Source organism: Phodopus roborovskii, unplaced genomic scaffold (assembly GCF_943737965.1).
Source record: "Phodopus roborovskii unplaced genomic scaffold, PHOROB, whole genome shotgun sequence".
Taxonomy (NCBI): Eukaryota; Metazoa; Chordata; class Mammalia; order Rodentia; family Cricetidae; genus Phodopus; species Phodopus roborovskii.
Window position 1 is genome coordinate 14,619,519 of NW_026125391.1, and position 15,927 is coordinate 14,635,445.

A 15,927-nucleotide genomic window follows, 5' to 3' on the forward strand; every position below is an offset into this window, starting at 1 on the left:
AGCATAAACTGTCATCAGTGTTTTTCATCTTAGCCATTCTGATAGGTGTTTAAGATGGTATCTCCGAGTTGTTTTAATTTGTATTTCCCTGATGACTAAGGATGTTGAGCAATTTCTTAATGTCTTTTAGCCATTTGAGTTTCTTCTGTTGAGAATTCTCTGTTTAGGTCTGTATCCCATTTTTTAATTGAATTATTTGGTATTTTGGTGTCTAGTTTCTTGAGTTCTTTGTATATTTTTGGAAATCAGCCCTCTGTCAGATGTGGGGTTGGTGAAGATTCTTTTCCAATTCTGTAGGCTGGTATTTGTCTTGTTGACTGTATCCATTGCTTTACAAAAGCTTCTCAGTTTTAGGAGGTCCCATTTATTAATTATTGCTCTCAGTGCCAGTGCTGTTGGTGTTATTTTTTAGACAGTGGTCTCTTGTACCAATGCGTTCAAGGGTACTTCCACTTTCTCTTCTATGAGGTTCAGTTTGGTTGGATTTATGTTGAAGTCTTTGATCCATTTGGACTTGAGTTTTGTGTATGGCAATAGCTATAGATCTATTTGCATTTTTCTACATATTGACAACCAATTATACCAGCACCATTTGTTGAAGATGCTTTCTTTTTTCCATTTTATATTTTTAACTTCTTTGTAAAAAACCAGGTGTTCATAGGTGACAATGGTGTGGTTTGGGGAGTATATGAAGTCACTGGCAGTGGGACCAAGATCTAGCTATAATGCATAAACTACCTTTGTGGAGCCCATTCTTTATGGAGCGATAACTTGCTCAGCCTAGACAAGGGGGTGAGGCACCTTGGTCTTGACTGAACAAGGTGATGGGACAGACTTGGTTGACATTCTAAAGAAGGCTTTACCCTCTCTGAGGGGTATATGGGAAGTGGGGGGAGGGGAGGGGAGGGGAGAAGGGAGGGACAACTGGGGATTGGAATGTAAAAAATTTTTTCTCTGAGGGGTATATGGGAAGTGGGAGGAGGGGAGGGGAGAAGGGAGGGGCAACTGGGATTGGAATGTAAAAAATTTTTAAAAACGAATTTCTTTTATGACTGTTTCCTCTGAGTACCATTAAATAGTTAGAGAAAAGCTTGTTCTCATCACTGGGGTCTTCTACCAGAAAGAGCTTGGTCAAAATTGTCTTCATGTTAGTTTTGTTGGTTTGTTTTGTTGTTTGTTTTGAGACAGGGTTTCTCTGTTTAACAGTCCTGGCTGTCCTGGAACTCATTCTGTAGAACAGGCTGGTCTTGAACCATTAGAGATTTTCCTGCCTCTGCCTCCCAAATGCTGGGATTAAGGGTGTGTACCATCACCACCCAGCCATATTAGAAATTTTAAAAATATGGTTTCGCTATGTAGCACAACAGACCACGATCTCTTGCTCCTCCTGCCTCAGCATTTCAAGGCCTAAGATTACAAGTCTGCACCACCATGCCTGGCTTTCATGTCAGATCTTACGTAGAAGAGAGTTTATGTGCCATCATACAAGGAGCTCTTATATACAAAAAAAAATCAGCTAAAGCTGCATTTTAAAAATAGAGATAATAGGATTAGAGCAATGGCTCGGTGCTTAAGAGCACTTGCTGCTCTTGCAGAGGACTTGGATTCAATTCCCAGCACCCCTATAGCAACTCACAAACATCTATAATGCCATTCCCTGGAAATCTGATGCTCTTTTCTAAACTCTTGTGCACCAGGAACACACATAGTGCGCGCGCACGCGCGCATACACATACACACACACACACACACACACACACGAACAAAATACTCACACACAAAATAGATCTAAACAAAATTATATTTCAAAGATTGGTTTTATTTTTTTTAAGCTCATTAATGAGTGCCTTAGTAATTCTGTTTTACCTTTCTCACTGTGATCAACACAACACACAGATTTCAAGGTCAGTCAAAAATCCACCATCTTTCTTGGTGATTAGTCCTTCCTGGCTCGCCTGCCCATAAAGGCTGTTGGGTCAACACTTAACAACTTAACAGGGTTATCGTGTACCCTATGGACACAGCAAATCCGCCACAGTGCCAGCAGCAAAGAGCACTGTCACCGGGCCCCAGACATTGCTGATTTTCTGGGATGATTCTCATTGTTTGGGAAATGTTAGAGCTGATCTGTGTGCTTTCTGTATTAAGACATAAAAAATGACCAGTGTTTCTTGTGCAATGCCTAAGAAGTTTAAAAATGTAAATATTCTTAACATAGCAGTAAAAGGAATGGCTGTATAAGTATGAAGAAGTGGTCAGTGCAGAGAACACTTGCAGAGAAGGGCCCGATGGCCAAGTTCTGTCTAGCAGTCCTTGCTGACAGTGACTCCCTGAGTCCACTCTCAGGAAGCAAGTCTACGCATGGCCTGTGAAAGAAAAGGGGAAACAAAATGTTGACCAACTTAGTTCTCTTTAGAGATACATTATCGTTTTTCAAATACGTTTTTCTAGTATTGGTTGCCTGATTTTACCCAGGTATGTATCAAAAAAAAAAAAAAAGATTTCAACTCTCATCATACTTCTAATTGGATTTATGTAAAGCAATGGTTACTGTTCATTAGGCACTAAGTACAGAACCCTACTCTTCACATGAAACCTTCAATTTTCAACACTCTATATTACCATCTTGATTTTACATTCAGATACTGAAATGAAACAGGTTTATGCTGACTGAATAACCAGTAAGTATCAGATTCAGGAGTAGCTCACAGGCCTGTCTGGTTTCAAATCTCAACTGCTACAGTGCTTCATAATCTTAGAGGCCATGGCTGAGCAATCATTCTATGTGGAAATTAGTAATTATCTTTCTACAGTGTGACAACCATTCAAGTTTATTTATTTGTTCATTCACTCATTCGTCCTTTTATTTCTTGGGGGTAAGATCTCTAGCTCAGGTTGGCCTCAAGCCCTAAATATATCTGCAGATACCCTTCAACTTCTAATCTTTCTTGCCTCCACTTGCAAAGTGCTGGAATTACAGGTGTCCATTTATTCTGTATTGGGAATTGAACCCAGGACCTCATAGGGCATAAATTACCAAAGCTCGAAGGGCTTCTTGTTTTAAATATGACTTTCATAGGCTTATTAAGCTGATGGGCCAAGATATCAGGCTTGTGATTTTCATTTTGACATTACTTTCTTCCATGAAATTATCTGCCTGACTTTACTACAGGGGTTTGAATGTTACCCATGTGCTTTTCATCAGGACCTGCAAAGCCACTGTAGCTTGCTTATCAGACTTGTCTACAAAACAGAGTCAAAACTGTTACTAAATTGGACCCAAATGCAACCTAGCAGAACAGCATGTTATCTTGCATTTGAGACAGAAATCAATTGCCTAAGTATGAATGGAGAACCCAGGTTCATCATAGTTTGTGTGAAAATGCATGTGTCTTTATTTGACTCCTGTTCAGTAGAGCTCAAGATTTTGATGTACCTATAACAAATCAGACACATGTTCTTTAAATATCTTGATGAGCTCAAAACAGTCATGGTTGCATGGTTTCCATGGCACCCTAACTACTTGTAGGTCCTCTTGTTGGCCAGTAAAACATTGACAGACTGCATGTCTGTGGAGACAGAAGAAATGGGAAAAGCTGCTCTGCCAGTCAGAGGTGCTATCAATAAGCAGCAATGACCTGCCCCAAGGGAAGCCCTGTGTTGCTGGGGCAAGCATAACTGGGTGGTTATTATAAAAAGACCAAGTTCACTTTTATAGGCACCATTAAAAGGGACTTCTATCCATGGAAACTTCCTTTGAGAAGTCACTGGTTACCGGTGTCTGGAAATTTTCACAGAGAATCTAAGTTAAGTGGATCAGGTTAATGTAGGAGAGATTCTGCATGGGTTGGTACATCACCATTATAGGTTTCTAAGAAATCTTTCAACTTAAAATTCTTTTAATTACTTCTCAGCCTTTTGGCTAAGATCAAGTATCAAGTTATTTTTATTTATATCCTTTGCAAATTTCATGATAAAAAAATTAGTTAATCTTCCATTGTTGCTCTCATTTCGCTTAGATGTAAAACCCTAAAGTTTACTCAGAGTCTCCAAGTTCAGTCAACTTTCCTAGGGACAGTGTGACCACATAAGCACCCGAAGCAACCTCAGCCTGGTGAAAAGGAAGTGTGTAAGCCATCAGCAGTCAGGTGGAGAAAGGCCCTGTGGCCCTGAGTTAGAAATCTTCTGTCCCCTTTCCCAACCCTTAACCTTCAGTCTCTAGGAAGAAGTATGTTTTGAGTTCAATATAAAATCAGAACTAGCCTATGGCTACCAGTCACTGGTCATCTCTATGTGCCTGAGATTAAAGTTCCCCAAGTCCTTGTCTTCCTTAAGGAAATTTCCTTTTCCCATTTCTTCCCCTGTGAAGCTATGCCTTTCAGGATCCTGCTTGGTTTTTTTCCCTGAGTGGCTCTTAAACTACTCACTGCTTGTTCACTCCATTTATTCAATATTAAATCCAATTATTCTTTATATAAGAAAATAATGAGCATACCTCATCCTGAACATCAAGTTCTTCCTCATTCTTCTCTGCTTCCATCAGTTCAAGAGGATCTTTGCAGTCTTGAATGAGAGTGATCTTGACAAAGAACATGCACAGTGTTTATTGGAAATACAATAGCATCCACTGCGGCATACACACTGAAAATGCTTTAAAGCTTTTGCTGGTACTGTCAGAGTCCTCTTCTAATGTTGTGTTCTTTCATAGTCCTCATCTTAGGAGTTTCCCTCTACCATTTTTTTGTTTTGTTTTTAACATTCAAACAGGTCCAGTTTTTCACTGTGTAAAGTTCTTTTACAGCTCCCTTCTCTACATCTGAAGCATGTGCCTCTTAACAAGACATGCCCAACCAGACAGTCAGTACTGCTTGTCTTCTAACAGCTAAGCTAAGAACACTTGGTACAGCTTTAAGCACACTTTGATTATACCACTGTGTGCTGGTGACTGAGGATGCTATAGGATTCCAACTTCAATTTAGTGGAATTTAATTTTATTGGAGGAGGAATTGACTGTTTAGGACATTTCTGTTTTTTTAGAGATAATGTATCATTTAATCCTCTCTACAGAGGCTATCAATACAACTTGCATTTGTCTCGTTCATTGAGAAGGATGTTTCTAAAGCAACACAAAACCTATATTAAAGCTAAAATTCCATCCTATAGTACTAGTTTTCCACTTTTCATCTCAAAAACAACCTGTGCTCTTTATTGATGTGAAAATCAGTTAGAAGGCCAAGTCCTTGTATGAACAGTCTTAATATGATGGGAATAGTAGCTATGGATTGTGACTATTCTAGGATAAATCTTGTAATAGATCAAAGGGTGGAAGCAGTTCTTGTCACTAATTCTAAATATCCTTCTGAACAAGCGACTTTCTGAAGGAAAGGCAACCACTGGGTAAGGATGGATCAGGATCTGTGGTAGATCCTGTGGAGACAGGCAAAGCTCCCAGTCTCACTAGAGCCAGGAATGCTCTGCCCACTTTCCAAGCAATCATTTATACTCTAGCTAACATAGACTGAAAAGTGAAAATCTAGGCCAGCCACTCATAGCACCTCACTGACTGAATCTAGTCTGACACAGTTCCCATAGTTCGCACTGTTCCTCATTCAGCTTTATCACATCTGTAGTCTAAGACTTTTACATCAGAATGGATGCTAACAAATTCCATAACTGCTTTCCTGTTGAGAAGGAACTTGGTCTATTGTGTGACCTCAAAAGCTACATGAGCCAGCTTTGTTTTTAATCTATGGTTAGAAAATTTTAAGTGGGATAGGAAACAAAGGCAGTGTATTTTAGATTAGTGTCTTACATGTAGCTTCCCTTTTTTTAAAGAAAAAAGTTTTACTTATTTTATGCTTATGAGTGTTTTGTTTACATATATGTATGTGTGCCAAGTGTGTGCTTGGTACCAACAAAGGCCAGAAGAGGGTGTTAGATCCTTTGACTGGAGTTACAGACGGTTGTAAGCCACCATGAGGATGCTAGTAACTGAATCTGGTTCCTCTGGAGGAGTGGTCAGTGCTCTTAACCACTGAGCCATCTCTCCAGCACCTGGCTTTCCTTTTTAGTATGTGTGGGCCCTTGTGTATTTAAGAAGGACACTTTCAATAGCTTGGGCTGCTCTGTTCACCAGGAACATTAGTAGAGCATCCTCTGCGTTGACAGAAAAAAGAATAATGCAATAGTTTCTACATTTGTTTTACCCCCAATACCTATCTAATCTGTAATAAAAGACCTGCTTTATAAAATAAAGAAAAAAAAGATTTGCTTATCTTAGCCTTAGAAAACATCATAAGTGAGACAATATGATTATGTTACAAGGATAATTGTTTTTCATAAGTGTTGATGGTGATTTAAATAAAAAAAATAATGTCGCCCATAGTCTCATGTCCTAGTAGGCAGCAATGGAGAGGTTGTGGAACATTTAGGTGTGAAGCCTTCCTAGAGAAAGAGTGTTACCGGGGGCAGGCTTTGAGGTTTCATAGCCTTGCCTCACCTCCTGCTCTCTCTTTCCACGTGTGGATGAAATGTGACCAGCCAGCTTCCAGCTCCTGCCTGAGTACCATGCCTTCCCTGCCATTTCGAACCCTCTGGAACCACAAGCTTAAGTAATCTCTTAGTTGTAGCATTTTTATCACAGCAACAGAAAAGAAACTACCACAGTGACCCAAATTCGCTGTGAAAGGGTCATGGGAAATGAGGTTCTCATTAGGCCTACCAGTAAACCCAAGCAAGGAGTTCAAGCAGGTTTGCCTTTTTTTCATTGTTTGAAAGGAGGATGGACAAAGTAAGGCTTATAGGAAATTATAGTGTTCTCCATTTTGTGGGAGAAAATGAACCTGGATTTTTTTCCTATGGTTTTGCTTTTGTGTGTTGGGGGGGGCGGGGGCTGTACATTCAGGTCAAAGGTTAATATCAGGATATTTTAATTTGTTGCTCTCCATCTTATTTTTTGAGATGGGGTCTCTCATTAAACATGGAGCCATTATGGCTATACTGGCTGGCAGAGATCCCTGGGATTCACCTATTTCCATATTCCAACAGTGAGGTCACAGGCACATACCACCAAGCCTGTTTTTCTGTTGTTTTATTTGCCTGATTTAGATGGGTGCTGAGGGTCTGACTCAGACACTTACACTTACACAGCAATCAAGCCTTCACCCACTGATCAGTCTTCCCAGCCCTTCTTTTTTTTTTTTTTATTTTTTCTTTTTCCTTTTCTTTTCTTTCTTTTTCTTTCTTTTTCTTTTTTTTTTTTTTTTTTTTTTTTTTTTTTTTTGTTCTTTGTTTTTCAAAGATCACTTATGAATTGAATCTTAACTTTGTAAACAAAGGATTCCCCATTGGTATAATATGTACTACATTTATATGCACACACATCACAGAAAGTCTAAGATGCAGTGTTGTTTTCTAAAAAAGCATCACAGCTAAGGCTACATTGGTCCATGAATGTGCATGCTGCAGAACTCCTTAGTCTTGGGCACAACCAGGAACCTTCCTAGAAACGACCTTAGTCCTCCAGTCTTCCCAGCAGTAAGTGGTTTCTATCCCCACCTCACTGATGAGAAACTGGCCCTTAGATGGCCTACAAGCCATGGGTTAGGCTGGCTTTCAGACTAGAGTTAGGTGAAATGTTTACCGTCTCTAGAAGGGAATCCTGGCCCTCTCGGGATTTAACTTGGTTCTTCAGATAAAGTATAGCATCATGAACTGTCAGAAAGAATCTGTCCTTTCTGATGTTGTCATCAAAGAACCCACACTGCTCCATCTTTTCTAGCACATCATCTGCAAAGGAAAAAGGATGCTCAGTTGCTAGAAAAAGAATTTTGAACATCAAATGATATAATTTTTTGGTAGCAACTTTCATTGTTTTCTTACTGTGACCCTTCTCTAACATAGCTGTCTTTCTTTGCCATCAGCACACAGAATGGTTATCCCACAGTTCATTGCAGTCTGTCTTGGTGACCCCTTTGCCAATCCAATGTCCCCATCCCCCATCTGGCTGCTAGTTCACAGCTGTGCCCTTCTCTGGCCACAGAGAGCTGTCTAACTTGAGAGGCCTGCTAGGGGGCGGGGGTCCCCCACCCACATACTTGGCCTGCATCCACTGACTGACAAATGAAGGTATAAAGTGGGGCTTTCCATAACCACCCCAGTGTAGAGCCACTTGTGAAATCACACTTCTGACATCAGGTGCTTAACCAGCGTCATCTCCTGTCCTGTGCCTCTTCCTTCACTTCCTCAACCACTTGTGCATAAATCCCCATCTCATGCTCTTTGAGAGAGCTCATCCTAAGCCCTGGTACCAGCTTCTACATACAGACAAGTCACACAGACTCATAGCCATAGTATTTCTTTTGTTCCAAGAGATCTTAGTTGTCCCACAAACAATGTCCCCACAGTCACTAACTACTACCAGGAAACAAGTTTCTCTACTTTGCCAGATCTATGGTACAAAGTGCAAGAAGTCTCTTTTCAAGATCAAAAAATACCCTAAGCTACTATATTTGGTACAGAGTTGTTTGTGGTCATGACAAGTTTTGGAAATAGCACACAATTATTTAATACTGTGATTAACCACATATTTAAAGGTAACTAAGATAACATTTTCTTAGACGTCTGTACTACAATACAAAATAGCTTTCTTTTAATTTTGTTTGTTTTTTAGAAGGCCTTCAGACATCATATATTCACATTCCAAGGGAGGAAATGTGGGGAAAGTTCAATAGATGTGCACATAGGCATTTACCTTGAAGCAAAGCAAAGTACACATTGACATCAATTCTCTGAAATTCTTTGACAATCTAAAAATAGAGAAGAATTTAGTCATATTGAAACATTTGCTCAGGAGAAATGTCAACATTGCTATGATTAGTCAAGACTTTGAGGAGAGTGTATTACTGAAAACCCATAGATATTTTCAGCCTCATATAAAGATGTATGTGTATGTATCTTATGAAACAGCATACTTAGTGAGGTAGCTCATGAAGGTAATGATATCACCCAGAAGACTGAAGCACAGAGCTTTTAATTCAAGGGTTACAGAGCGAGACCTGTTTTGAAAGAGACAGAAAGAACAGCATCCAGTGTAGCGTAGCCAGCCATTCACAACACAGGGGCACTCAATAAATAATTTGTAAAAGGAAGGAAACAAGGAAGTAGTTAGGCTCCCAAATAGTTCTTACTCACTGTAACAAACAGTATAAGACTTATCAAAAAGAAAAATCTCACTAAACATCCAGCTCTTTGTTTTAAATGTACCAATGTCAATTATCTTGATTGTACTTTTGTACCATAGTCTTTTATACCATGTACCCCTCAAAACAAAATGTAAATTCACAATGGCCATTAAAAGTTTTATTTTAAAAGAATCCAGACCCTACTCCTGTGAGTAATAGCAATTGTCACTATAAAATAAGCAACTGTTCAAGTGTGGAACATACTCTGGCATTAGGACTCTACAGAGTCATTAAACCAACTGGCCAATATAATCCCTAATGGGTTTGAGTCACCACAGACTGAGATCAACAACAAAGAGCCAGCATGTGTTCTCAAATGAGCTAACAGGCCTGCTGAGAGAACAGAACCTCACAGCATATCCTCACAGCTTTTTTGCCAAGTGTAATTACTTACCTACCTAGCACCCACATCCTGGCATCAGTTTCTGTTCCTGCAGTGGTAACCCTCAGCTAAGCTGAAACTAGACAGGAGCCTGTTTCCTGAAAACATATCTGTTGTTGGTGCCTTACCCTGGGGACTTCTCTGTCTGACCCTCTTGATACCTACCCAAAGCCTCTTTTAAATTTGACACTTGGGATAACCCCTATTCGAAGCCCTCTGGAACACCTACTACAGTTGTTTGGGCTAGTATTTACTGTTTGCCTTCTTCTCTACTGGGGCAGCCATGCCTGCCTCAGCACACGAGTCTTCTGCTAGGTAGAGCAGTGAATGGATGAAATTGAGATTCTGCTATTGCTCTCCGTCTGTGAATGCTTGTGTCCTGCATGTCACTCACTCTTGTCCTGACTTCCAGGGTATGACCCAAGGCCTGCCCTTGATCCTTCACAATGCCTGTGTCTTCTAGTCCAGTGCTACTGCTGTTCCACAACAAGTAGAGTATAACACTTAACACAAACTGTACTCTTCCTTGTTTTTGTGGTCCATTTACAGTCTCAGAAAAAGAAAACATACTAACTGTTGACATCTTCTAAGAGATGTCTGTGTGCCAGGTACTCTTCTGAATTCCTTATATGTGTTGCTTATTTATTCTTCATGATACCTGTGTAGTAAATACCATCATTATGTCTATGTCACAAATGAGGAAGCCAAGACAAAGGCAGACTAAGAAACTTGTTCTTGGTAGAGGAGGCAGGACTCACCTCACAGAGCCTGACTCCAGAATTCATGCTCTATTGCCAAAAAAGGAGGAAGGGGAGAAGGAAGAAGAGAGAAGAAAATTCACTTAGACGAATTACAGAGCCCTTCAACACGGATGCGTGACCCACTCCATCACTTTCTTTGCCAATGTCCCAAGTCTACCATACAAACAACCAGAACCTCACCATTCGCAATGACCTCACTCCTACCACATCCAGGAAAGACACGGCTCCACAGTCAAGCACCAGGCTGTGGATTGGCACTTTGGGGACATTCACTTTAACCGGGAGCTCAGAGTTCCAGTCCACTTGAACCTCAATTTCTTTGGTTGGGATATCGAGTTCCTCTGGCTCTTCAACATCTTCATCAGGCTCAAAAGCATCATTTGAAGAGCCAACATCACTTATGATCCCATTCTAACAAAGAAAACACCACCAACTTTATTGTCAATAAGGCCAGATACCTTTCATTAATTCATCCCAAACTGTTGAAAAGTCCTGCACGAACTATTTAGAAAACCAAAACAGCAAGGGGATGCAGTGTTGAGGAATGAATTTTACCGTCATCTATACTTTGATGATCTCTAAGAAGAAAATGGAAGAATGGGGAGCTAAGAAATAGGGTTGCTAGATGATTGTGGGACTTTCCCAAGAGATACAGGAAAGTCACAGCAAAAACTAAAAGTTCAGCCCAGTGTTGGAGGCTCATGCATTTAATCCCAGCACTCGGGAGAAAGAGGCAGGCAGATCTCTGAGTTCGAAGCCAGCCTGGTGTACAGAGCAAGTTCTAGGACAACCTCTAAAGCAATACAGAGGAACCACAATAAAAAGAAAAAAAAACTGTGCAAGTTCATGACAGTACCATTGTAATTTTCTGGCACTGGATTTGTATCTTGTTCTCAATAAAAAATAAGGTTTAAAAATGAGTACAGATGCTCATTTTGATTGGGGCCTACACTGTTTTGAGGGAGCTCTACTGGTTTCATTTACCCTAATCTTTCCCTGGAACCTACAGAACAGATCAGTTGTTTCTCTGATGCCCATTTGTCATCTGCCCCTGTGCATCTAGCTACCAAATGGGGTGGCTTTAATTTTAGACCTCCTAACTGCTTTCATCAGAGAAAGGCCCAAGAAGGGAATGAAAGATGTTGCCTCACCTTCGTTGCCCTTAGTTGTCCTTTCTTGATGAGTTTCTGTATTCTCCTCAATGCTTTCAACCTCTTATTATATACTCTAATGGCATCAAATCCAACCTTTGGAAATAAATGTCAGTCACTTAACACGTCTGGTTCTCAATGTCCCATAGCATCTGTTATCAGAGGGGCTGTTTCTCCTTCATTATTAGTTATGTCTGTGTATGGGTATGTGCATGTGAGTACCAATGTCCAAGGAGTCGTGAGGAGGGTGGAAGATGCCTTGAAGCTGGAGTGACAGCTGGTTGTAAGCCCTACGAACCCGCTCTTCAAAGGTCAGTAAGTTCTCCTAACTGCTGAGCCATCTCCCCAGACCCCAGAATAGCTATTTCTTAAAATAAATAAATAAGTAATACTATTTTGAAAGAACCCTTGTCAGAAGAAAAAGCAAAATTGTAAGGTCTAAGGGAGTAGACTCCTCTTCACTGCCTCAGTTGAGATGAGGAGGGGAGACTAGCAGATTAAAGGCTCTAAGCCAGTATAAAAGACAAAATCGAGGGCAGGGGACTGTTTAGCTTTAAGTCTGTATTTTCTTGATGTTACAAAGCCACTTTGTTATTGGGGGCGGTAGAGGGGTCCTGTTAGCTTCCCTTTGAACTAATTTACTCTGGAAACAGGAAAATAGCACTCGGTGGCAAACTGAAAGCTGCAAGCAGACACGGCACCAGAGACAAGAACCTTCTGCTCCTTTACCACATGGATGCTTCTTGCTCTTTACTCCAGCAGGGCAACCCCTGCCCACGCTCCTCTGCTCTCTCCTTCCCTCAGTTAACACACTTCCCCAACACCCAGCAAACTCCTTCATCACACCATGTGTTGATGAGTTTTATATCAACTTGACACAGGCTAGAGTCCCTTGGGAAGAGGGACTCTCACCTGAGAAAATGCCTTAGACAAATCTGTCAGGGATGTCCCTAATTAGTAATTCATGTGGGACAGCACAGCCCTCTGTGGGCAGTACCACCTCAGGCCAGGAGGTCCTGAGTTGTGTAAGAAAACAAACCGACAAAGCCACAAAGAGCAAGCCACTAAGCAGAGGTCCTCCATGGCCTCTGCATCAATTCCTGCCCTGACTTCCTGACTTCCCTCAGTGATGAAAGTACCCTGAGAGTTCTAAGGTGACATAAACCTTTTCCTCCCCAAGTTGCTTTTGGCCATGGTGTTTTATCCTAGTGATAGACACCTAAAAGACATCCAATGTCTGCAAGTAAAACCTCTTTATTATTTTCTTTTTAAAAATATCCTATTTATATGTGGGTGGATGTGCATGTGTGCAGGTGCCCACAGAGGCCAGAAGGGATGCTAGGATCCCTTAGAGTTGTTTTTATTTGTGTTTATGAGCCATTTGATGTGGGTGCAGGATGCGAACTCCTTTCCTCTGATAGGGCAGGAAATATTCTTACCAGCTGAGCCCCTCTTCTGTTTTTTAAACATTTAAAACTATTTGTTAAACTAATAAACCTAATACATGTCATCAAAAATACATATCTTTATGAATGAAACTATTTTTCAAATAAAATTCTTCAAGGCATGGCATTGTTTTGAATAGCTGTATCGATGTATGAAAGCAAGCTTGATTCTCTTACCTGCCTCTGCTGGAGCAACCTGTTCACACAGCCTCTGGAACTCAGCAAATCCCAACCCTCTGCCTCTATGCTTCCTACCTGCATACCTCAGAGCCAATTCCAAATGCCTGTCTGTCTTCTCCTCCCTTCCTCTCCCCTCCTCTTCCCTCTTCTCCTCTCCCCTTCCCATTTTTTTTAGGTTATATGTATGGAAAATAGGTGTTATGATATAATTGTTTGTTCATTATGTATTTTGATCTTGTGAGACTAGGTCTAAGTGTGTAGCCCTGGCTAGACTAACTCATTATGTAAACCAGGATGGCCTCAGTAATCCTCCTGCCTCAGCTCTTAAATGCTAGGATTACAGGTATGTCTTGCCACATCATGCCCACGCAGAGAACCAAGCCTAAGGCCTTATTCCTTGTTGGTTCCAATAAATGAGTAAAATCTGAAAATAAGTTTAAAAAAAAACTTGTAGGAATAAAATACTTACTGTGGACTTGACACATTTTTTAAAACCATCAACATTGCCATAAAAAATGGGACTAGAAAATCTCAGAATCTTCACTCCTTCAGGCTCTTCAAGCTGGCATTTTAAAAAAAAAAGGAGGGGGGGAGTGAAAGAGGGCGAGGGAGAGAGAGAGAGAGAGAGAGAGAGAGAGAGAGAGATTAAACAAATCACATCAGATCCTCTTCTGAAGTTCTACGTGCTGTGGTGGTGCAATTACTCACAGGAGTTGGATAGCACCAATGCTGGCTCGTGTGAGATGGGGAATTATGGGGTAAGAAGAGGCAACTGCTACCCATATGAAGAAAGCGGCTCTAGAGGCCATGTGACTGGTCTCCAGCCTCCGTATTGACAGTTTTGATTCTTTGGCACAGAATAGGGTGGGGGTGACAAATGGGATCTGGTATGTGTGTGGAGGGAGGGGGCTGCTACTGTGTTTTTTGTTTGTTTGAACCCAAACAAACAGTGGCTGCTCCAAGAATGAATCCCACAGTCTTAAGCAGTCACAGCCATCTCAGTCTGTCCCTTGCATATGAGAACACCTTGGCCCTGGGAAGCTGAGTGGGCAGTCTTGCCAAGACAGAGCTTGGAATCTGAAGCTCCCAAACTCAGGCTAGGTTTCTCTGCTAAGTCACAAAGCTGAACAGTGGTATTGAGTGTTGCAGTTGTATATTGCTTTTACAGACTGGTTTACAGAAGGCGACTAGATTCTTACACGAGCATCGGAAGGCACACTGTTGTTACCCTGGCATATTTTACGTGGCTTCCTCATCTCCAGCACCTGAACTAGTTTTTTGTTTTGTTTTGTTTTCCAGCTCTTGATGATATTTGGGGTCAAAATTACAAAAAGGTCATGGAAATAAACTAAATAACAGTTACAAGAATTCCAGGTTGAATATACAGTACTCTTTTTTGTTTTGTTTTCTGGAGACAGATAGGATCTCTTTATATAGTCCTAGCTATCCTGGATCTCACTATGTAGACTGGGCTGGCTTCGAACTCAAGAGATCTGCCTGCTTCTGCCTCCAGAGTGCTGGTACCAAAGGGATGCATCACCACCCCCAGTCCTTATAGTGATGTTTTTAATACTAAGGTAAAAATCAGACTATGGCTTCCTAGAATTCACATTAAAAATACATACATGTTCATTTTATCACATAATATATATCCACTTTATTATTTTTTTTTCTGTATAGGGTTTCTCTGTGTAGCCCTGGCTACCCTGGAACTCTGTAGCTCTGTAGACCATGCTGTCTTTCGAAATCTCTGCCTCCTGAGTGCTGTGATTAAAGTCATGTGCCACTACTGAGCTTTATCTACTTTTTTTAAGGTAAATTCGTGTTTTCTGAACTTCCTCTGCTTTTACCTTGTTCTTCTCCCCAGCGGCCGCTACACTTTTGTCTGTGCGCAGCACCTGACCCTCACTGTGATGCAGTTTCTTTGTTTTCATACACTATTTCTTCCAATTCCAGTGATTTAAAAAAAAAAAAAAAGGATCAAGTAAAACTTTGCTGGTTGAGAACTGGAAGGATCTCTTGTTAAAGCTGAGTAAAGAAATCTCACAGAGATTTCAGACCATTTCATAAAGTCTATGCATTACAGACAGAAATATAACTTATTAAATGCCTGGAAGTAGTCTAATTGCATGTTATATTTAATCCCTCATGATTATCTCTCATTTTACACCAAAATAGCATGCAAATAGTACGGTCAGAATTCCTGTATTCAATTTATAACAAAGGCACATTGAATCCAAAGACACTCCCTGTTCGATGATGAACTTTTCCAACAGACATCTTCTTGGCTTGCACCTAGCAGGCTAAAAGAGAAATCTGTTGACTCCTTGAATTCCAGGCTAGCAAACCCTGTGACAAGCATCTCACAAAGGCACTTACATTTTTATAATGTGAAATACTTCTATAGATGTCTGTGCTGGGGACACTTCCAAGGCCGTTCCATGATGGGCTGCAAGAAGGAAAATGGACATAAGGATTTTTCTTTTTTACAACTGTCACTTTTTCAACTAAAAAGTTAAAGAGAAATAACAGCTATGAAAGAGAACATCCTTCTGGTGTTTTGAACTCTGTCTTTATTGCAGATGACATTTTCCTGTATCTAACTCTGAAATGAACAGCTGGTGTTTGCGTGGAAATGAAGAAAGAGGAAGTAACTGCGAGCCTATTCTGATGGCTGGGAGATAATGAGCACTTTCTTGTGTATAAACGATTATGGGGAAGTGCCAAGCTTTCTCACGTGGCAAATCGTCTGGAAGCCCGACCATA

The 15,927-nt window shown here is 40.7% G+C and overlaps 1 protein-coding gene across 3 annotated transcripts in view; it reads right to left on the minus strand.

Moving 5' to 3' along the window:
• Positions 1 to 1,827: 1,827 nt before the first annotated feature.
• Positions 1,828 to 15,927, minus strand: part of Slc26a4 (solute carrier family 26 member 4) — a 46,511-nt gene continuing 32,411 nt past the window's right edge. For 2 of the 3 annotated variants that reach the window (XM_051175117.1, XM_051175118.1), the window contains 9 exons: positions 15,541 to 15,610; positions 13,631 to 13,723; positions 11,537 to 11,632; positions 10,566 to 10,796; positions 10,383 to 10,412; positions 8,753 to 8,807; positions 7,643 to 7,788; positions 4,496 to 4,579; positions 1,828 to 2,366 (listed from right to left, as the gene is read on the minus strand). In XM_051175117.1, the coding sequence (XP_051031074.1) occupies positions 2,343 to 2,366; positions 4,496 to 4,579; positions 7,643 to 7,788; positions 8,753 to 8,807; positions 10,383 to 10,412; positions 10,566 to 10,796; positions 11,537 to 11,632; positions 13,631 to 13,723; positions 15,541 to 15,610 (829 nt within the window). In that variant the 3' untranslated portion in view covers positions 1,828 to 2,342. The remainder of the gene's footprint in view (positions 2,367 to 4,495; positions 4,580 to 7,642; positions 7,789 to 8,752; positions 8,808 to 10,382; positions 10,413 to 10,565; positions 10,797 to 11,536; positions 11,633 to 13,630; positions 13,724 to 15,540; positions 15,611 to 15,927) is intronic. The other variant, XM_051175119.1, reaches the window with a different exon arrangement.